Source organism: Pempheris klunzingeri, chromosome 7, assembly GCF_042242105.1.
Source record: "Pempheris klunzingeri isolate RE-2024b chromosome 7, fPemKlu1.hap1, whole genome shotgun sequence".
Lineage (NCBI taxonomy): Eukaryota > Metazoa > Chordata > Actinopteri > Acropomatiformes > Pempheridae > Pempheris > Pempheris klunzingeri.
In genome coordinates, this window is record NC_092018.1 from 21,396,624 (window position 1) to 21,420,808 (window position 24,185).

General features: G+C 43.7%; 1 protein-coding gene across 1 annotated transcript in view; it reads right to left on the reverse strand.

The window, feature by feature from the left end:
* The window catches only part of LOC139203869 (zinc finger matrin-type protein 4-like), a 95,904-nt gene extending 72,211 nt beyond the window's left edge, over nucleotides 1-23,693 (reverse strand). The window contains exons 1-2 of the mRNA XM_070833765.1: nucleotides 23,607-23,693; nucleotides 10,673-10,774 (exon numbers count right to left, since the gene is read on the reverse strand). Of these exons, the coding sequence (XP_070689866.1) occupies nucleotides 10,673-10,774; nucleotides 23,607-23,693 (189 nt within the window). The remainder of the gene's footprint in view (nucleotides 1-10,672; nucleotides 10,775-23,606) is intronic.
* Nucleotides 23,694-24,185: the final 492 nt, after the last annotated feature.

Genomic DNA, 24,185 nt, shown 5'->3' on the forward strand with positions numbered 1-24,185 from the left:
CAGCAGATGATGGATTAGTGCAGCTCTTGCAGACGCAGATGAGAGCATCTATAAACTCTTTGACAGAACTGCTGAAACTATTAGGAGACCTCACTAGGCTAATGATGCATGCAAAGTAATTAAGCAGGGATCATAGAAATTAGTTTCTTTCTTTATCTGACAAACACATTCAGCTCATGACAGACTGCTGCAGGGACAAAGCAGGGCTGCAGAGAAACCACCGGCGCTGCCCTTCAGTGAGGTGTCCTCTATTTTTTAGTGTGGAGACTGGCTTCATCAAATCAATGTGGCAGCTGGTGTATTTACGATAGTAAACATGCACCACAGCTCAGAGTGCCCATGCTAAGTCCCATGTTAGGCAGAAATTTAAAGATTTCTTTCTTTTTCTTCGCTCCTGTAGAATACCAGAGGACACTTACTAGTACTGGTGCTGAGCTACAGAACTGGGCTTCACTCATCCTCTCCTTTAAAAATCTATATATATATATATATATATATATATATATATATATATACACACACACACATATATATACACACACACACTACTCACAAAAAGTTAGGGATATTCAGCTTTCAGGTGAAATTTCAGGATGAACCTAAAATGCATTCTAACCTTTCCAGGTGAACTTAATGTGACCTTCTCTAAACTTTTGAATGCACATGTCCAACTGTTCAGTGTTTCAGTACTTTTTGCACAAGTTGCTGTTCTCTAACAAGAAGCTTAACAGCAACATTCACAACAGGTTTGATCCATGAATCCACCAATACATTTCCTGCTTCAGTTAGAATTGGTATTTAAACAGTCCTCCTCATCCTGCTGTTCACATTCTGACATCACGAGACCAAGACGACACCTAACAATTGATCAGCAGCACCTCGCCATTGCGAGGCTTCAAACAGGAAGTCCTCAGACGGAGGTGTTCACTGAGCTTAGAGGGTCACAGAGTGTCATCAGGAGGTTGTAACAGTGATACAGAGTGACTGGAAGAGTCACAGAAAGGAGAGGAGTGGACGTCCTTTGGCCACATCCCAATTTATTGAGACACTGAACATTTTTTGTTGTGGTATACCTACCACTGTTAGATTTTCTTCAAATAAATTGTTTAAAATGAAGAAATTACCATTGCATGCTTCTACTTAAATGCCCTACTTTCATGATATAATATCACTGTAGCATTCACTTTTTACATTTTCCATATATTTCACCTGAAAGTCGAATATCCCTAACTTTTTGTGAGTAGTGTATATATATATAAGGTCAAAAAGAGTGGGCATGGAGATGCAGATTAGCTCATCAATAACTGACTCCCACACATGCTGCAAGTTGGTGATGAGCTGATGGAACCATGTGAGCGGACAGCGCTCTAATAGCTAAGGGTTAGCAGATGTTAGCTTGAAGGCCTTAGAAAAAAAATGAAAAGTTCTACAATGTTAAGATTTGTGTGAGGATATTTGTATGCCAGTAGCATGGCCCTGGGTTCCCAGAGGATGAATCCTATTGACGATGGTGATCCCCTGATCTCTGCTGTAGCAACACCATGAGGTTATTATTTGTGGTTTGGAAGGAAATCTTACTAACTGTTTGATGAGTTGCCATAAAATCCCCTTGGCATGTAATAGCTTTGATCATCAACTGACTTTCAACTATTGCCATCAACAAAATGTGTCCAATAATTAGGCATATGACCAAATGCTAATCAACTAATGACATTCCCACCAGCCTCAACTCTTCTTTGCATTTGGCACTAATTAGGAATGATTACCATGCCAAATTGATTCATTAAGATGGTGAACATGGTGAGCGTATACCTGCTAAGCATGCTGACCTTGCTATTGTAAACATGTTGCCATGGTAGCATTAGCATGTAACTCAAGGAACTACCACTTAGCAAAAAAGACAAAAGACAGGAAAGAATCGATCAGGTTGTGAAAAAAACCTAGGTGGCCAGACTTGAACTTTAACTTGAAAGTTAAAAATAGAAGATCCAATGGCAACGATTCTTAGCAAAGACGAAAGTGTAGAAATCACATTAGGACTTTTTTTATAAAGACATCGACTCGTCTCCTCAGACTGTATACAAAGACATCGACTTGTCTGAAACACAGACTGTATACAAAGACAGCGACTCGTCTCCTCAGACTGTATACAAAGACATTGACTCGTCTGAAACACAGACTGTATACAAAGACATCGACTCGTCTGAAACACAGACTGTATACAAAGACATCGACTCGTCTGAAACACAGACTGTATACAAAGACATCGACTCGTCTGAAACACAGACTGTATATAAAGATGGTCAGCCACCAAGGAGCTCCATCCAGATGTTTTGGCTTCACTTTTTGCTGAGCTGTCCTGTCATCAATCTTTATATACAGTCTATTGTATGAACAATACACCTCTTCCTTTTCCCCTAAGCTCAGGATGGACAAGAACACAGACAAAGAGAACAGTGACTTGATCAAGATACTGAAATTAACTCAAAAACTGGTGACGAATTAAAAACTATTTTTCAGTCTGATTATATCCAGACCAAGTCCCCAGTGTCAGCTTATTGTCCTTACTTTTTCACTCAAAATGAATGGATGACATCTGTATGCACACATCTTAGTAGCTCGGAAACCACAAGCGGGTGGACTCAATAGCATGACTCGAGACAACTGGCAGATAAGGTAAAAGTTTTTACTAGCAGATTCGGTACATGGGTAGGCAGTCAGAGAGAAGGCAAACAAATCCAGGAGGGGCAAGGCAGAGACAGAGTCGAAGGCAAGAGCAGGAATCAAAAACCAGGAATGTAGTACACAAGAAAAACTGCTGGAACACTTGTCACAGGGAACGAAGACGAACTGGCACAGAGGACACAGACTAAATAGACCGGGGCAGGCAACGAGACACAGGTGGGAGGGGTGGAGACACAATCAGTGGTGGCGGGAAAACACACTGTGTAATGGGAGGAAGTGAATCCACCAGAAACGAGGGGAAAGGGTACGAAACCAAAATAAAAACAGGAAATAAAGAAGCAAGAAGGACAAACTCCAAAACCCAAGGACGGGTCATGACATTCTACTTGAATGACGCACACTGGATGATAATCACAAACAACTTGCAAGTATTCAAAACTGGGGAAAAGTGAGGATGAGACAATTACGCCGGCATCCATGAGGGCAGACGACATCGCCAGAGGTAAGTGCAGCTATTAAGCCCCATGGTCTTGTCCACACGCCTAAACCTTAAACACACGCACAGAAATCTCTCAAGTGAAATAAGTAAAACTGTGCTAATGCTGGGGGGGGGGATAGTATGATCATAGTAAGTTTGATTGATAAAATGGATTTTCTTTAAGGTCTGTAAGGGATTCAGAAGTCCACAAACTACAACTGACCATATATATTCAGTTTATTGGGTAGCCCTATAAAATATTTGATCAAGTGCCAGAAACATGTTTAAGTCGTGATATCAAAAAACTATATTAGCAGATGGCATCATCTTAACTTTTATGATGTTACCATGCTCACATAGTTTGTCAGCATTGCTGCTGCATGTGTCTGTTGAACCTCTTTACTCTTGCAAACCAACAGAGAAAAGTGTTTGCCGCCAGTAGCACAAACGTTACTACAGTGACTCATTTTGCAATGCATCCAAGATAATGGAAACCAATTAATGGACAGACATGACATGGATAAAGAGCACAGCAGTCAGAACAGCACAAGTCAGCCAAACGCTATCATTAGAGTCTCCTCCGAGCAGCTGAATCCTGCTGTGACTGTCACTGTAGCTGGCTGCTGCATGTCCCAACAGTTTTGTGATTATATTAGTGTGGTGATATTTTGCAGCACTTGCCAGGCATTGATCCTGTCTCTGTCTCTGTCCCTGTGGGAAAAGAGATTATTGAGGCAAGAGTAGCTGAAACACACTGATGGACGAAACTGTGCTAAAGATATTCTGTTGTGGCAGGTCTCGTTGATGCTTCTGAAATACAGAATTTCTGGGCTCCCACTCTTTTAAATAAGTCATCCTCACATAACCTGGATACTAATACCTGATATTACCTTTTGTCATAGCTCAAGTAACTGAAACAGCGTTGACTCAGTCCTGAGGTTGTGTCTGAATTTAAACAGAACTGTAATACAAGGGCAAAAATACAAACCCTTTACGTGCAGCAAACTCACTTACATTTTGTTGCACATGACTTGATTTTTCCTGGCTGACAGAGCGTCTTTGGGGGGTGAACATGTATGACAGTAAGCATGATAAGTCCACGTCCACGTCCACGTCCACAAAAGGCAATGAGACTGAGTTAACTGTTAACTCACTTGACAGTGAAGTTTCTGACCATTTTATACACAAAAATGTCAAAAATGAAACCCCAATTAACAAAACTGGGAAAAAAAATGTATATTTTTATAGGCTTCTAGCTGGGCTTCTCCTGGCCTACTTAAATGTCCTTTCTCTGTGTGGTGTAAATGGTAAACGGTAAATGCTCTGTATTTGTGCATCACCTCTCTAGTCATTTCAACTACTCAAAGCGCTTTTCCATCACATCCTCATTCACCCATTCACACATCATTCATACAGGTGGAATATAAGTTGGAGGAGACTGTTCTTTCACACACATTCACACACTGAAGCTGCTTCAGGAGCAAGTTGGGGTTCAGTGTCTTGCCCAAGGACGCTTTGACATGCTGACTCAGAGGAGCTTTTTCAGTTCCTTCTCTACAGCAATTGGAAATCATTTTCAAAGCCCACTGCACGCTGATCATAGACAGACAACAAAGCTAGGTAGTGAGCCATTTAGCAGCTAAACAGCCAGAAATTCCCCTGGTGAGGACCAAAATGGAACTAAGAGGGCATTCGGACTTAAATTCAATGGGTGGCTGGAAAAAAGGCTCAAAATGAACGCTGATATTTCTGCTTGGTGCTTGTTAAGACCACTGCAAAAGGAAATAACGTGTCAATGTTGTGTTTACAGCTTGTTTTGTCGCCCCCAGTGGCCAAGAAATAATGCAGTTTTGAATATAATAATGTATTGTAATACGGTATTTTAATACCTACGATCAATTAACTAGCAGACATCCTCCACTGGCCCTGTCCCTCCCTTCTACGCCTACCTGTTCATTTTCCTACCAGGAGAAGGGTCTACTGACAATCACAGAAACAGAAAGAGAGAGAGAGAGAGACAGAGATACAGAGAGAGAGACAGGGGCAGAGACAGGGACAGAGACAGGGACAGAGACAGGGACAGAGACAGAGAGAGAGAGACTGGTGGAGGGAAACTCAGTGTGGGGGTTCCATCTCAGGCATATTCTCCACCCAAGGTAATTTCAGGCCCCCAAAAGAGTCAGATTTACATTGAACTGCGATGAATGCGGGCGTGACAGAGATCATCGATATTATAATATATTTAGAAGCGACATGCCTGAGATGACCAGCGGCCGAGGACCTGGATGGTTTTGTCCAAGATACCCAGTTTTAATACTGCACTGACACAGTACTAAGTGGCCATTTTCCTTATTTTCCCTATATCAGAGAGAGCGTTACGGTGATGCCTTTGCAGGTAATCTGGAATCGATGTATTTAGCCTCATGTGGCCAAAGATAGGAGTCGAGGCAGAAAAGGTAGATGGGGAGAGAAATTCCGAAGTTATCCGTTTTACTATTTCAGAGTGTGAATCAGGAGTGTGAATGGAGATGTTGGACAGACTGAGATGATGAGAAGGATTGTAGGCAGATAAAGTCAGGGCAAATTCGGAGCACCTCAGGAAGCCAAAATAGGCCAGCAAGAACATGTATTCTAGGGTTAACCATAGCAGATATGTAACCTGATCAAAGTGAACGGATGCAGAGGCCAAGCTAGTCAACAGTGAGTGGCAAATGTTTTGCTGTGACAGCAGGTTCCTGTTTTCGGAAGCTTTTGATCAACATTATAACATGGAAATGGGAGGTAGAAGTACAAGGGACCAATTTGACGAAGAGGTTCATTCCTGCTAAGTAGGTCTGGGTGGTGGAAGACCGGATTTTGAGAAGGGGTGATGAAATTGCAGATAGACATGATGTCCAGAGAAGGGAATGAGAGAGAATTGAGAGAGCGCTTGGAGCGAGGCTGTTGACGATGGCTTCTTGTAAAGCACTGGAGAGTTTTCGCAGCTGTGGGGCTAGTTGAATGCTATGGCTCAAAACGGTGGGACTGGTGTTGGATGAAAATCTGATTCTGGGGCCAATTTCCAAGAAAAACGAGACAAAGAAGCAGCAATGCTGTTGTGTCAACCAGGAACATGTTCTGCCCTGAGGATGAACTGATGAACAGAGATAAGCGCAGTGGCAGCTGACCAGTAGAGGGTGCTAGAGCGCCGCCCCCTACATATATCAAGAGATGAAAATCTAGTTAAATATGTCAAATATAGTTTAGATGTATAATACAGACAATTATGAGAAAAAGGTGTTTTTCACTCTTTTACTGCCTGTCAGCAGTCATTACATATTATCTTCAAATGGTATTTGGTTGACTTCCTGGTGACGGACTGTGGCAAAATGATATCTTATGGAAACCCTCAAACTTTTGGAAAGCAAGTGACTTGATGCTGCTGTCTTATTAGTTCCTTCACATTTTCCGAGGGACACAGTTCTGTGCGACCTGGACACTCCCACTTTTATTGGCAGCATTTTAATGATTTTTGATCTAATGTGGTCAGACACTTCTCGTGGATGTCAATCATGTTCACACCCACCACGGCACCTCTGTCCACCATGTTAATCATCCTTTTCTGAGCAGAGATGGTGTGGTCTAGCGAAACTGCGGAAAGTAACCAAAACTGGGTTATTTCCTTACAAAAACCCTGAATATCAAGAGTATGAGATTCTACAAGAGCGGATTGGAGGTCGTTGCAGGCGTGAGAAGCATCAGAAAGTATGTCTATGCCCAGATGGAAACTGTGTGTGAAGCTGGTGATAAGATAGTGGACAAACTCTCTGTCAGGATTGTTTGTAGAGCAGCGGCAGTGTCTGCTGGTTGGTCAGTACGCATGGTCGGATTATGGGGGCAAGTATTCCTAGCGTGAGCACCTCCACAGAAGGAGCAGACATGCAGGTGGTAACACTTGGAAAGGCTGCCGCCAAGGTGGTTGGAATCAGGGGGAAAGGATAGAGCAGGTGGAAGTGAAGGAGGACATTGAGGAACTGCTTGAGTAGCCTGTAACCCCTGGAGTTGCAGGATGCAAGTCCTGTGCTTCCATTTTGACTGAGAGAGAAAAGGGGGGAGCAGGAGCCGTGTTATTGATAGCAGCTGAAGGAAGGGATGATAGGATGAAAGAATGTACAGTGGCAAGAAAAAGTATGTGAACCTTTTGGAATTTCATGGTTTTCTGCATTAAATTTGTCATAAAATGTGTTCTGATCTTCATCTAAGTCAGGGGGTCACTGACAAATATAATGTGCCTAAAATAATAAATAAATTCTGATCTTTCATGTCTGTATTGAACACACTCATTCTACATTAAAAATGGTAGTGGAAAAAGTAAGCGAACCCTTGGAATTAATAACTGGTTGACACCCCCCCCCCCTTGGCAGCAATAACCTCAACCAGTTGTTTCTTTGCCTCATTGATGAGTCTTCGTCGTGTTTTCTTGGGGTCATTTTGACTGGGCGCCCACTTCTTGGTAGAGTAGCCACAGTCCCAAAGTGTCTCCATTTGTAGATCGTTTGCCTAACTGTAGACTGGTGAATTTCTAAAGTCTTTGGAATAACTTTGTAACCCTTTCCAGCTTTATGTAAATCAACAATACTTGACTGTAGATCCTCTGAAAGCTCTTTTTGGCGAGGCATGGCTCACATAAGCGTATTCTTTTTGTGTTTTAGTCGTTTTTATCAGTCAAAGAAGCTCTAGTCCACTCCACACCTCCAAACTCATTTTCTTAACAAGACCCCAGGTATGTTAACACCTGACTCCAATTAGAGGTCATTAACTCAAGGGTTCACCACTAGCACTATGAGGTTTTTATGGTTGTTCTCAATAAAGACATTTTTTTCTGTGTTATTATTTTGGGCGCATTATATTTGTCAGTTCCCTTAACTTAGATTACGATCAGATCACATTTTATGACAAATTAATGCAGAAAACCATGAAATTCCAAAAGGTTCGCATACTTTTTCTTGCCACTGTATGTGCTTGGGATGTTTGTGCAGCCTGTGGACACCAGGATGAAAAGATGGCTGAGATGACCTGCAACAGAACAGACACAAAGGGAGCAGGCACAGGGGATAACATGACTTGCCCCCTGCCAGAAGGAGCCGATGTTGCGGCTTGTGCCTGTGGAGGCAGTGGAGACCCTGTGACGTCACCCATGGTTGACCCCAGCAAGGAACCCGCAGCTGCCGGAGGCTTGGTGGCTGTTGTTGCTGGATTCTTGAGGCTGAGTGGAGATGAAATAGTTGTGATTTATTGTCTTTGCTGTGGGAGGGAATGCTTTTCACTTTTAGGAATCTCTGAGACCACTAAATGGAAGAGGAGGGTGCAGTGTGCCATGACGGACAATCAGAAACTGAACAGTGAGCATTAGTGTATTGGTGCCAGCTCCCTCTACCATGCCAGTGGTGTAGGCCTCCGGGTGGGGCATGGTATGAATGAATGAATGTCTTTATTGTCATTGGAACAAGTACAACGAAATTGAAAATGCTAACCACAGAATGCAAGCAGGTCCTCTTAGAAGCTTGGCTATGGCCTGACTGCTGTGTAGCTGACGGGACGCTGGTTTCAAACAGATCATCGTGCAGTTCAGGATACATAGGAAGATGACCCGTTTCCATTATGAAAATGCTTACTTGTGCATGATGCTGGTCTGTTTGCCCTCAAGAAGACAAACCACACTGAATGGGTTGACTGGGTGAAAGAAACTTGACAGGAGATTAGAGGTGTGGTTCGAGGCACGGCCCTGCTCCTAAGTTAAATCATTAACTTGATTTAGTAGGACGCACCTGGTCACCCTTTGCCAGTCACTGCAGGAAAAGGGTCAGGTTGTTGGCTTCACAGCATTACAGAACTTCCTGTACACAGCCCCCCCAACGACACTGTTCCAAAGTGGGTTTCAGACACTGGTGAACAATCCAATAAGCACTTTACTGTCTCCAGTCTCTGTTAATCCTTTCGTCTGTTCAGTCATGGTGGTGATCACCAATCTTTAACAAATTCCAAACAAATATGGAGATATATTTGAAGGAAGCTATTCAGGTGCTGTGCTTGATTGCTGGACTCCAATAAGTCAGGGACAATCTGTCCTTTTATTATGACCACTGAAGGTCATTCAGCCCGGGCATCACGTTTAGTAGTCACTGACAAAATGTATTTTTCAAAGACATCATTTACATTCTCAATATCCACCAAAGCCGTCTGGTTTTGCTGTAACTGCCACAAAGAGTGAAACTTTGCACACAGTAAAAATTGAGAATTACAGACAAAACTGAAACAACTCATCTCCTTAAGTGCAAGCCACCTTCCTGTATCTGAAGGAACGGGCTAGAAGGAAAGTTTGCACATCCTTTACTCCCATGTGTTTCTTTTCTCTTGCTGTCGTCACCATGACCCAAACATGTCACCATGTATTAGACCCTGACTGTGCTAAAAGAGAACAATACACCCCATCTCCAGGAGGCAACAGGCCAAATGCTGTATTCAGCATTCCCCACACAATAACAAAATGAATTTTTGATTTGGATTGGTACAGCCACTTCTTGTCCCTTGCAACACCGTGCAGAACAAAGCAGTTCTCCTGTCAGCCGTGGACCACTTTAAATAGCCCTCACTCCCCAGCGCCCAGCAGGAGACACAGTCTGACTTGTTCAGGGCTGCAGAAGAAAAGTTGACTCAAAACCAAAGTTTGACAAACTTTGACCAGAGTGGTACTGTCACACAGATTTAATGAAACTTTATTTCTCTTTGGTGAGATTTCTCTTCAGCAGCAACCTGCTCTCAATTAGGACAAACGATGGAAAATCAGCTTCCAGTTTCCGGCTGTCATTAAGGCAACACCAGCCAGCCCGGACACTAGTGTGGTATATCACCATCAGGTGGTGGTATATGCGGGTGTATGACTCATATGTAAGTATCCAGCTCAATCAGAAATAGTTGGATGTGCTGGAAACAGCCTGGCACTTCATCTTCAATCTACAAGGATATGAAATCAGTCAGAAATACCACAAACCAACATGTAACCAAGCAGCTCATGAGTGAGCCAGTGGTTCTGAAGCATGAATGAAGAAGCTAATATATGTGTGGTGCATTTCTCTTGTTTTGGTCCAGGCCCACCCCCTCACCACAACTCCACTGCAGGTCAAGATAGCGAGCAGTCTGTCTGCTAACAATCAGCTGATTTCGAGCCTACACCTCCCCTCCTCCTAAAGTAGGAGCAGGGAAGAAATGACCTCCAGTTCAGTTTCTACTGCTAGTATTCCTTCATTTCCACTGGAGTCCTCTACTGAGGTTCAGTGAAAAAAGAAGTGGGTAAACTCAGGTGTGCTGTGTGTGTGGTGACAGTATGTCAGCTACAGGGCTCAGGTGTATAGATCAGCAAAGCGCCTCTGGGGGGTCAGAGCCAAAACAGCGTGACCCCGAGCCCTTCATTAACTCCGACAGAGTGTAGTGTATCACAGTCGTGTGAGGTAATGTGAGGGGAGTGTTCACCTCATAGTGAGCGACCCTCTGGGACTCGGAGATGAGCTGAGCGCTGCACACTTTGCAGTAGCTGTCTGTGAAGAGCCCTTGGTCCACCTCTGTTGACTTCATCTGGAGAAAGAGACAAACGCAGACATGATTACTGACCTGGACGCACTTTGTGGCAGTGAAGTGAGCAGCAGTGCCACTGACCACAGGAACAGAAACAAATTTCAAGACAAGTAGTTTGAGGCACCCTGAGACATGAGGTGTTATTCTGGGCCTGTGTCTGCCTCTCCAAGTGAGGTCAGATCTGTCACTTTATTAAAACTGTGAGGCTGGAGCTCATTCGCTGTCTGACAGAGTGCTGAAAAAGAGACTAGTATAACAGTTATGCCCACCAGATTTTCTATTTATACAGAAAAGCCATCAGATTTCTGTTGTCACTATCACACAGCCTTCATACGTCTGTGGGGAGTTAAGACAAACCAACCGAGGTGTAACAGAGCAAGTAAACAATAATCTCATTTCAGACTTTCATCACTGTTACTCAATATTTCATTACCTCAAGCATTTGCATTAGTGACACATGCTGAGCAGCTTTTCCAAGCAATGAGTCAGAAAAAAACATTTAATATCAAACATCCCGCTAAAACATCAGCCATAAAGCTCAAATTATATTTGAGGATGATAAATAAATAAGAACAGATCACTCTGACACTTTTTTTCTGGAAAACCCCCCAAAAAATCTTTAAAACAAATGGATGAAGGGACTGCTGTGTGCTGTGTTTCCTTTTTCACAGACACACCTGAGCCATCTCTGCCACCTATTACTAATTCATTCTATTAGGGGCTCACATTTCATATTTGGAGGCAGTCAGGCTCAACTCATCCTCGTTTACATCAGCACGTCTTCATTAGCAGCAACAGGACAGACGAGAACTGAGGCCACGTGGGTAGAAAAGCAGACTCTCTCAAACTTGTTTGAATTGTCTTCTCCGAGACAAAATGGCCAGCAGATAAGGACTGGTGCTAATTTTAGTTGTGGTTTGTTCTGTTTCACATACAAATTATGCTTTCCAGAGAAAATGTAACCATCAAAACTTCACAACGACCCAGCTGGAAGTTGAGGCACTGCACAGGAGGAGTACAAACACAACACACTTAAATAATTCTACGAATATTCCAAAGGGTATGCAGGAACGCCTGGTGGATTTCATTCTGGCCCAAAACTGACTTCATTTCTCAGGCTCACTGGATTCTTGTTAGTGGACAAACCAACAGATTTCTGACATTACCAAGGGCCTCTCTTGTCGTATATTGGATGTTTTTAGCTGTACGGTGTGTCATGTACTTCCCACATCATCTCCTGATGGCATGTAAATAAATGATGAGTTCTGACCTGCTTCCAACATGCTGTTTTCTGCCTGGAGCTACAGGTATGGTTAATAATACATATGGAAAATATTACAGCACAGTCTTCGGGTAAAGGAAACATGAGATAGAATAGAAGAAATAGAATATAGAAGAAAATAAAAACAGCCCTAGATTTCTGTTCAGCATGTTAGCCAGGTTGACAAAGACCCAGAACTCCACAGATCCTTGTGATCCTTTAGAGCTCAGTATCAACGACTTCATGAGCTTCTTTAATGATAAAATTCTAACTATTAGAGACTAACTTCATCACCTCCTGTCCTCAACAGACTCTGATTCAACCTCAAACTCAGGAATCGTGGAAATAGCTGTTGGGCTTAATGTGCATTTGGACTGTTTTTCTCCAATTGATCTTCCTGAATTGGCTTCAATAATCTCCTCATCCAGACCATCAACATGTCTCCTAGACCCCATTCCTACTGGACTACTTAAGGAAGTCCTGCCTTAATGAACACGTCCTTACTGGATATGATCAATCAGTCTTTACTAACAGGCTATGTACCTCAGTCCTTTAAAGTAGCAGTAATTAAACCTCTCCTGAAAAAGCCTACTCTTGATTCAGGTGTATTAGCCAACTATAGACCTTTATCCAACCTTCCCTTTCTCTCAAAGATCCTGGAGAATGCAGCAGCCAACCAGCTGTGTAACTTCCTAAATTCCAATAGTCTATTTGAGGATTTTCAAACCATAGCACAGAGACAGCACTGGTGAAGGTTACGTCCTGGATGAGCAGCAATTTTCTGCTGCTAAACTCAGCTAAAACTGAAGTTATTCTGCTCGGCTCGGCCGGTCTGAGATCTCTTCTCTGCTGCAGGTCGCGGGCAGGGACATGTGTGGTCAAACGCCCTAGCTACTGCAAAACTCCAGCGAGCCAAGTGGCCAACTTAGCCTTCCAATTTATATCTACTAAAGAAGGGCTACTCTGGGATAGGGAATCAGAGTAAGTAAGCAGACACCCTCTCTACATTTAAGAGTAGACTAAAAACCTTCCTTAGTGATAAAGCCTATTCTATTTTTAGACCACCTTGCAGCTCTATATGAAGTGACGTGTGCTTTAAATGTAAATCACACCAATACTGGAGTTTGAGGCTGATATTGATATGCATGGAGCCCTAGAGTGTAACCGCTCAATAAAATTTGTGTTCTCTCACAGTATTTTTTGCGCGTATGCTGCTGCTCTCTGTGGTTGTGGATGTGTCAGCTGTACTCTTTGCTGCTCTTGTTGTCATCAGCCAAGCAAGCATCATTTTTCCACACGGGATTTGACCCCACTGTGCTCCTACCAGATAGGCTGACATGTTACCAAAACACCACAGGAGTTCAAGAATACAGTTCAATCCAAGGCTCAGCCAACACGACCATGCCAGTTCACTGCCCATGTCCAACCACAGGACTCTGGTCCTGATGACAGTGACAGCCAGGTTATCTAGCCATGGTAGTTCTTTATCTAAATGTGCGTGAGCTGGACACAGCTGAGGGTATAACAACACGTTACATACCACAAAACCATCCTACAGCTCAGCCTTCTAAAGCATTTCACAAACAGAAACACCTAGAAATTCTCGCTCTGAGCTTTCTGGGGCTCTGTAGGTATCAATATTCATTATTTCAACAAATATTTTTGATCCCTTAAAAATGTTAAAAAGAGATATGTGGAGAAATAATCACATCACTGTCAGAAAATACAACAGTGCTGAGCAGCTGTGGCTCAGAGGTAGAGTGGGTCATGTATTGGAAGGTCGGCAGTTCGATTCCCAGCTCCTCTAAGCATGCCGAGGTGTCCTTGAGCGAGACACTGAATCTCAATTTGCTCCTGTGTGTGAGTGTGAATGTGTGTGAAAGAATAGTTTCCTCCAACTTAGATTCCTCCCATATAAATGATGTGTGAATCAGGATGTAATGTAAAAGTGCTTTGAGTGGTCAAAATAATAATAATAATAATACATTTTATTGATGATGATTGAAAGGCCCACATCTTTAACCCAACTGAACCGCAGCTACATCAGAGTCACAAACCTGAGCTGAAGCTGTGAAACACGTTTTTACTTTGTTTCCTTTCATTATTAATGGTTGGTTTTCCAGGCGGTGAAACACATCAGCTGCACTTCATCTCTGTCTCTCTTCCCAATGGCCATCGTGCACCTTCATGCAACACGTGACACTGCTGCTGCAGTCAGAGGGAAGAGATACTTTTCTTAATAAACATTTGAGAATAACCAAACCAGAACCCAACCCGAACTTAAAGCTGTATGCAACAAAACCTGTGACGTTGACATCTCTTTTCTGGCCAGGTAGCAGCTCTACACCAAGAGGGGATGATTTAATGAAAGATGGTTTTCAGCTGCATAACAGAATGTGTACGTGAACGTGTTTCATCAACTCTGTTTTTAGCAGCAGGCAGCAGTTTTTAGCCAAATACACTGTGAGAAACACACCGTTCACAGCCTGCCAAACACCAAACGTCCCTCTGCCATAACGAAAAAACTCTGAGCTGATAGTTCTGTGCTGTCTGGGACCCAGTAGCCCAGAGGCCACAGCCACACTTATGGCGCAAAGATAAAACTTGTCAGGGACCAAAGCAGCAGACAAACAGCTCGCCAAGAAGAGAAATAAATCAGTGAAGAGCCACTCCCGTCCTCAGTCAAGTAATCAGTCGAAAGCAACACCATTTCCTGTTCAGATTCTACAGGACAAACAACATAAATGAGCAGCTTTGAGTGCTCTATCAGTTTCTGCCAGTGTTGGGCCCACTGCCTCTTTTAGAAAGGGTGCACAGATGCTGGAAATGAATGATTAATCACCCTAAATTCTGTTAAGGAACATAAGCATCAGCAGCAGCATGAGGAGATGCAGCAGCAGCAGTCTGGGAAAGAAAACAACTCGTATCTTAGATTTTATTTTGCACAGCCAGAAGAAGGATTCGTTCCTAGTGTTTTTAGATTTGCATTTTCACCTCAGTTTGAGGCTGACCCTGCAGTGAAGAATAAACACATAAAGAAAATGAACAGTTTGTGTGTTTATTTTCCTACTATGTCTCAGTGATGTAGACCAAGAAGCATTTAGCTGTAGCAACAGCTTCCTTCCCCTTCCAGCTCCCCAGAGTTACCATTGGCCTCTTGGTTGCTCCCTAATTGACTCTCTCCTTGCCCAGTCAATCAGTTCTCTTGGGTAAAGTTGCTCTTGTGCCATATTCTTTCCATTTTCTAACACTGGATTTAATATAGCTATTCAAAGTTTGAGATTTGATCAGCTTGGTTAATGCTATGACCATCCATTTGCTTGATTGTTTTTTGAATCAAGAAGGAAGCCATTGCGGCTGATGGCTTTACCGGTAGCCCGCCATATTGTTGAGCTGTCAAGGAAACATTTATATGTTGGGAGATATTTAACAGGAAGTGGTGACAGTGAGGAACAGAGGAGCGTCTTCGCCTTTTGTTGGCAAAAAACATGATTATTCCGGATGGAAGAAGAAATTCAATCAATCAATCAATCTTTATATATATAGCGCCAATATACGGTGTCATTTCAAGACGCTTTCCATAAAGAGCAGCTCAGACCAAACTCTTTAATAAGAGAGAGACCCAACGATTCAGGAATTCAAAATTAAGGATTCAAGAATCCCCACATGAGCAGCATCAGATATTATATTAGGACACAGTGACAGGAAGAACTCCCCTTTAACGGGAAGAAACCTCGAACAGAACCAGGCTCAGAGGGGGGGCGGCTTTCTGTCAGGGTCTGTGTTGCATTAACTGGTCATATTATTGACTTATCAAACACACTTTCTTGACTGGCAGTCAACATGTTCCTCTCCTTGGTGATCAATTCATTAAGCTAATGGACTTTACTGTCAGATATACCGCTGAAATTGAAAAGAAGTTGACTCTCTTCTAAATGATGATGCTGAGAAAAATATTAATTTTCACCCGCTATAATTGAATAAAGGAAGGCGTCAGAATTGTAAGCCAATAGGAGGTTCTCTTCGCAATTCAATCATCAAAATCTGATCAGAGCAGCTGCTGTCAGCATCGTTACAACCAGGCTGTCTCAGCACGCCACTGTGAGCTCATTACAGAAGTCGTATTGCTACTTTGGAGAAGGAGAAACAAGGGACAGAGGAGTCACAGAAGGAACAGTGCGCTTCATGTTGATGGTCAAATTAGCAGGAGGCCGGCTTGTTTCTCACACCTAGTCATCACTGTTTCCCATCTGTCTTCTACTATGATAAGCAAGCAAATCAGCAGAGGCAAGCTACACAGAGCTGGAGACTCAAGACTGGGGGGGGGGTGATTGGTCATGGTAGCAAGTGCCCAGCAGATGTTGCAGCTATAAAAGGTCAGTTGTAATTCATTAGGGAGAGTGTAAAGCTGGCAAGCTGGACGTACCCCAACACAGACGAGCTGGACTCACACAGACCTTTCTAGTAGATGTACCATTGGCTGAGAATAGGTCAGATACTGAATTCTGATCAACAGCTCCACAGGGCACAGCTCCTGTCATGACACAAGAAGACTGACTTTGATACCAGTAGCAAGTTTAAAACCCACATTGTCCATCACGCCAACAGATTCTGATTAAAATTCCTTTAATAAACACACTATTGACCAATGGACACTCCAGAAATGGTCCGGGCTGCATGGTGAGCCTGTCTCTTTTCTTTCTCTCTTTTCAGACTGTGTGGATAAACATCTCTTATTCAAAAGGTTTTGAAAACAGATGATTGAAGACTCTACAGCTACCCAAGCAGCTCTGTCAGGCTGTACTTATGCACGGCAACGCTTTGAGTTTCAGCACATAAGTGAGAATGTCAACAGTTTTGCAGGTATTTTGTCATATATATTCAACAAACTGAAGCAGATGATAACCACTAGACGAAAAGTCAGGTTGAACACAAATATATGTACCATGGTTTTCCATTTAGTAGCTGTGAAGTCATTTCCCATGAAATCAAACATGTCAACATGCTAGGTACACAAGGTAAAAAGTGAGGGGATCACTAAAGCCGTTCATCTGGAAACTATGAGTGTCTTCTTCAGACAGATGTGGAGATAGTTCACAGGATAAATGAAAACTGGTGATCACCTGACTTCTTCATCTAGAGGCGCTAACAAAGTCCTTAGATTTCATGCACTGGAGACTGTGAATGTCTGTACAAACTTTACATGGCAAACCATCCAGTCACTGTTGGGATATGTCACTAAATGCAAAATAAGTCAACCTGCTTAAAAAGAAAAAGAAACAATAAGCCTGTACATCACTGTACAAAGTTTCATGGCAATAGATCCAGTGGTTGTAAATATAATTCAGTCTGGACCAAAGTGGTAGACGGACCGACTGACCAACGTTGTCTTAAGCCTGGCTCTGCCTAAAACTGCTCAACCTTATTTGAACTGAGCAGTGCTCTCCGAGAGCCAGAGCGCACATGTGCTGTCTCCTCCTCAGTTAATTTCATTTAAAGTGTAACTGTATTCATATGGGGTGGCACGGCAACCCCCACGCAGAGACGTCAGATTCCTCTTGTGAGACACTGTTATGGCTGATCAGCCTTCGACTTTTCTCCATCATCAAATTGACAGCGAGCTGTAGCAAAGAGCTCAGTGGTTTAAAAACAAGGAATTATCTGAGGTCCTGAGTGACACGAGCCCTGTGTATTTGTTTATTTGCATTTTAATATTGTCATTTGTAATGTTTCTCTCTTTGTTACCTGCCTAGGGACGGCAGATGTAAATTCCCATTCTTGCTAACTCCGGCGTGTTTCCATCTTGTATTTTACATTGATGTTCATTAAGGTGCACCGTCCCTAACAAATAAACATGTAAATAAATAAATAAACATATTGTGTTATGACATGTACTATATGTGAGACATTTTTCACCTTTTTGAGTAAAAGTTGAGGAATTCAACAATGTTGATGGAGCAAGTCAAGAATCCTAATCTGATTGACAGAACACCAACATATATTATCAAATGCAAAAGGCAATCACCACGAGACCATCCAGTTCCATATTTTGGACTCTACTCGCCATGGTAACTTTGCCGAATCAGAAATGGTGCATGTTTTAACACCCGTATCAGGCGGAGCACTGACCCCAACAACAGCTCAACACATTGTGTCCTCTCTGTGCGCACTGTTGAGTGGGCTGTATCAGCTCATACTATTTATAGTATAGCAGCCACTACCTCATAGTTGTGGTCAATAGTAAATGGACTGTACCTCTACAGTGCATACACACTGCTTTACAGTGGGCTTCTTATTCATCCACTCACTCACACTGACACAAACACAGCAATGCACTGGCCTGTGCAGCAGGAAGCGATGTGGGGTTCACTGTGGTGCCCTCGGACACTTCGACTTCAAATGGATGGCAGGAGCCAGGCATCGGCCTGCCGACCTTTTGGTTAACCCGCTATTATGGAGATCAATGACAAGAATAGCTTTGTTTTTTCTTATCGGGGTTAGATGACAAAAACCCAGAGAATTATTATCACCACAGCTAGACCGATAAGTCCTCCTGACAAGATCATTTTTACACTGCAAAAAGCTTTGCGATTAGTGTTTAACACTATATATACTGGCTGGTATATCGTCCATCCATCCATATACTGTCTATTCTGCTTATCCTTCAGGGTTGCGGGGTGGGCTTAAGCCAATCCCAGCTGCCATTGGGTGAGAGGTTGGGTATGCCCTGTCAATCACATTGCTGACATATAGAAACAACCATTCACACTCACGCCTACAGGCAATTTAGAGTCACCAATTAACCTGCATGTCTGTGGGAGGAAGCCAGAGGACCAGAGAACCCACGCAAGCACAGAGATGCATGCAAACAGAAAGGTTCAAACTCCAAACCAGCCGGTCTTACTACGAGACAACAGTGCAAACCACCATACTGCCTGGTATATTGTTATCAAACTTTTTAAACCTCCAAATCCATCTAGTATCACATGCCATTGCTTAACTAATCACTTAACTAATCCATTTTATCTACTATCATAATCATTATGTTCATCATTATGTAATCTCCCAGTGCAAGGTGTCCGTAGAAGTGTTGAAGCCAGTCTCTGAATGTTGATGACACTTGATAGCAACAGAACTCAGTCTGAGTCAGAGTCACTAGCATGGCAGCTAAGAATGACAATGCTAACATGCTCGTGTTTAGCAGTTGTAGCGTTCAACCATTTAGTTGGTGTGTTGCTAAATACTAATATTTGCAATTTAGTGCACAGCACTAAGTACAGTTAAATGTCATTCATTTTGCAAACCAACATTTTGGTTAAATTGAAATTTTGATGATACATGATGAGTACATCTACATTAAAAGTTTTCACTATGATTGCAATGAACCATTCCCCAAAGCATCATCATGACCCCAAGGAGGCCAAATCCGAATGATGTAACGCTGCTATTGTTAGCTTTGATATAACATATTTTTATCAGGTGTCTGTTGGTTAATTACAGGCCATTGTTGCCCAGGGCCAACTGACAGCATGGCCTGCTTCTGGTACCAGTTGGCTTTTAGTTCGCTAAATGTCAATATCATTTCAAAAAGTTATCTTCAAAGTAAATGAGATGAGCCGCTGGAAGGAGGGGAGAGCTGCAGATGTGGGTTAGCTCGCCTGTGCTCACTGTGGGTTCTGCAGACCTGCAAACCTTTGCATATGTCATCAGCAGCATTTTGGCCTGCTGGTGCTCCAGGGCCAGTGAGACACTCCAGCATTGTTCCCTGGGGAGTGTGTGTCGGGGGTGGGGGTGGGGGGGATGAGTGATGCTGCACACTCTCACAGCAGAGACACTGTACTTAATATCCCAGAGGCCTGTTGAGTGATCTGCCTCCCTTTCTGTCTCCATCGCTGCTGCTTTGGCTTTTAGGAAGGCAAAGACAAGCCAAATTGTACTGCCATGCCCCAAGGTCAAAACGATGAGCAGATACTTTGTGTTTGCTGCTAAGTGGCCTATTCCCATGCAGTGTGACCTAAGCGCCGTCCACAGATCTGCTGAGTGAAAACATTAGCACGCACACTGGGCAGGCTGCCTGCACTTCAGTAATTAAATCAGCTTGGTGTTCAGCCAGAGCACACATTTAGGGCAAACGTTGAGTCGCTGTAACAATATAAAATGTGACACTGGTCAGTCTAATGAGATTAATTCTTTTCCACTGTGGGCACAACATCAAGCTTCAGGATTCAAACAGGTGATGTGACACCTGCTGTAAAGGAAACATTACAGCACACACCTGTTGCAAGAGTCAGTAGATTGAGGAGCTCTTAGATTATCCCCAGTGCAGCCGGCTGAGGTTATATTCTGTCTGATAAAAGCCTCACCAAGTCTTATTCATAAAGCTCTTATCTGTAAGGTGAGGTGTGTAGATCCATATATCGAGCCTGTTTAACATTTAAAAGACTCTCTTGGTGCAGCGATTGCCAATCAGGGAATACAAAATCATATATTTTCTCCTGCAGCTTAAAAAGCTGTCCAGTGAATTCTGTGTAGCATTAGCTCAGTGTGAGGAGTCCAGTAAAGGTTGAACTCCCATGTCATTTACCTCAGTGACTAAAAGCTAAGTTTTACAGCCTTTTTGGTAAAATGTTCCGGCCTTTTCTCTCCCTGTACAAGTTCGATTAGCTCACCTCAGGGTATCATGGATCCAATACCAGAGCTTTCCCCACACTAAAAAGTAGGTGTACTTTTATAGCTGCGCATCAGAACGGTACCTGGTCATTTGCCGTGTCAACTTAAACCCACAGCGTAAGAACTTTTGGCCCCACTCTGGCAGTGAGAGTAATTACAGAAATGCCATCACACGTGTGGTGGTTATCTGTGTTTGTCCCTGTCGACTGCCCTCTGTTTTTAACTGAAATGCTTCACCTGAATGCAGTTTCCTTTTGTATCTGGAGTATCAGAAAAGTTTCTCAGACTCCTGACTGCTGTGGCCTGCTCCCATCTTCAGTTCTGGCAAACCAACTACTGCTGGTTGATGTAAACATAGGTAATGTCACCACAGATGACCAAACTCTGTATACTGTGAAATACAGAGAGATTTTCCCGGCAGTCATTTGGTGGGGGCTTGAATATAATAGATGTTCATTACAAGTAACAATCTTTTTTTTTTTTATCAAAAATGAGCCTTGAAACTCATTGGTTTGTGAGAGAAGATGGTAAAATATTTGTTCTGTTAAATAATTCACTTGTGGTCGTTATTATCTAGCTTCACTTCATGCTGCCACTGAAAAGTGCCGTGGTTTGTTTTATTCTCGGTGCTGTTGACCACGATGGATCTCCTTTAAAGACAAGTCATTCTGCTGTTATGAAGACGTGGAATAAAAGATTTGTCATCTCTGACGTAAAGCACACATCTTCTGTGCGATGCTGCTGACTTTGCCCAGCTGTTTTGTTTAAAAAAAAAAAACTTTGTGCACTGTGGGAAAATAAATGTGTTCAGGTTATTGGAGCTCTTTGTTATTTAGCGTGCTATTTATAAAATACCTCAGAGCCATCTCAGTTGACCTTCTATGAAGGAAATAATGAAGAATGACCTGCAAATGGAAAGCAACAAAGCAGCAGGACAATTTTAACTTTACAAAGGCAAACAATTACTGAAGCACACGAATCACACGATACTGACAGCAGCAATGGAAGTGGTTTGGTTTTTCTCCACTAAAGAAACTAGAGCCCCTGAAGAGATGCGGGACAGTGTGTGGTCCATTAAAGGAAGGGTGTGACGGAGGGTTAGGGCCACGCGGAACGTGTTGCCGTTTAATCACAGCGGCCCCGTGGTGTCTCCGAGTGACATGGGCAGGTCTGTGTCATGGCACAAATGCTGAAGAAAGCTTCCCCACGGTGCCAGGATGGAGCCATCTTGTGGTTTCCAGGAGGAGAAGCTGATGATATCATGCAGCCTCTCAGAGCAGAGAGCCAACTTTAAATGAGGCAGATGGAGATGGAGCTGGAAGCGCCCCGGCTGGTGAAAGGCTGCGTTCTGTCTTTCTTCACGCTGGAGGCTGCAGAATAAAACACTTCATCCATATCTGGCTCTTAAGTACGTGTTGAACTGGTGCTGCAGGAGGAAAACAAGGCTCCACTTTCACAATGAAATATCTGCTGTCTGAACAAAGCGACGCCCCCTGCGCTCATAAAACCAACTGTTGGGGAAACACAAACAATGGCGCTTCACAAAAGGCGACTCTTCTATGTATCTGCTAATGATTACAGTCTGTTTTACAGCTCATGTGGAGATTCTTTCCCCCGAAGAAATCTGCTTTCCAGGCATCCTTAATAGTCGATCAACAGAAAATTCTTTTTTTTAAGCTAAAATAAGAAAGCATCAGTGACTCCAGCCCCTCAGATGAGCCATGTTATAGGTTTTCTTTGTCTTTCACGACTGTAAACTGAATATCTTCAGATTCGTCGTTTGAACACATCACCTTGGCCACATTTTTCACCATTTCTCACGTTCTATAGACAAGACAATTAGCTGATTACTCAAGGAAATAATCGATAATGAAAACACTTGTTAAGTGCTGCCCTAATGTAGAATGCCAGAGTTTACTTCCCACTGTGGGGAATAAAAGCAGACACAGATAGAGACTGTGCATGGGAAAAACTGAACAAAGCAACAATTTCAGTGCTGCATGTCATAAAAAAAAAGCCACCTGAGACACATCAAAGTAAAAGCGGGAACGGCTGTGTTCCATTTTTTCCTTTTTTGTTGGTTTTTCTGTGCGGGAGGGAAATGAGCTCTGAGGCCCGGTTTTTACCCATGAATACTTCTTAAACAATTAGTTAATTAATCAATGAGTCAATTGACAAAGTCGTAGCCATTTCTAACATGACAACAATATGCTCCTTTCAGCTTCTCAACAGGTTTTTTTTTTCCCCCCCATATGTGTGTTTGACATTCAGTCAGAAATAACAAGCTATTGGAAAAAAGAAGTCATGTTGGGCAGTGAGAGACGACACTGCACATGACTTTCCACTACTTTGGAACATTTCAGGGACAATGTAAGTTCATCAGTTTAGCATAACAATGATGGTAAAAGTGATCCTTCGTAGCACTGAGGTGTCTGCAGGGCTGTCCATCCCCTCTGGGGGCCACGGGCCACTAATCAGAGAGGTGATGAGCTGACCTGAGGTCTGCAGAGAAGTTGTTTCAATGTGCTTCATGCTGGCGGCTGTAACCCTCAGAGGTGAAGGGGGGGGGGGAGTCACCTTGACAGCAACCATCCCGGAGCAACCTGAGATGGCATGGTGGGGGTGGGGGTGCTCTCTATGAGACATGAGGTCAACCTCCACTAGGCTGCTCCGCGTACTTTTACCCCCCCCCCCCCCCCCGTCTATGGCTGCACACAACAACAACGTCGCTGAGGGGGGGGAAAAAAAAATCAGCATGCTACACGACAGCCGTGGCTTCCCCCCCTCCCGCAGTAAAGCGTCTCCATAAAGTCCACTGAGCCCTCTGCACGCATGCATGCCTCCGACCGCGGACCGCTCAGAGGACAGGGAGCGAGAGAGGGGAAGGCTAAAGAAGAGTACCTGTAACTCCACGCTGTAGCCCTGGCAGAAGTGTGTCGGGAAGACGGCCAGCTGGTGTTGCACTTGCAGGGACAGTGTGTAATCCATGGACCGGAGATGCTGAGGAGCGGACACGCGTCTGCTGTCGGCGGCGCTGCTCCAGCGGAGGACACCGCGCGCTGCTCTCCGCCCTGCTGCGCTCCCATTGGCCGCGCGGCGCTCATCGGCAGGCCAGGAAGGGGCTGCTCACATCAGCTAGTATCATCAGGTCTGCACCCGAAGCGCTCACTCTGTCCCGAGGAGCTGCCGCCGCTGGGGAGCAGGAGACAGGCCCCCCCCCCCCCCCCCCCCCCCGGGCACCGCTGCCTTTTAAAGCATCAACACGATCGACCTGCCTCAGGTGTTTGATACTGTAACCATGACAACAGAGCTCCCCTAACCTTGATGACGTGGTCAGTGTGTGACCCTAAAACACCCAAACCGCAGCCCCCCCCCCCACGTCTGGCCCTTACCAAGAGACTCTGTCGAGACACCTGGCCAATCAGAACACGCCTCTCTGGGGGCCATGGACAAACTTTCATTTGGAGTTCCCCTACATAC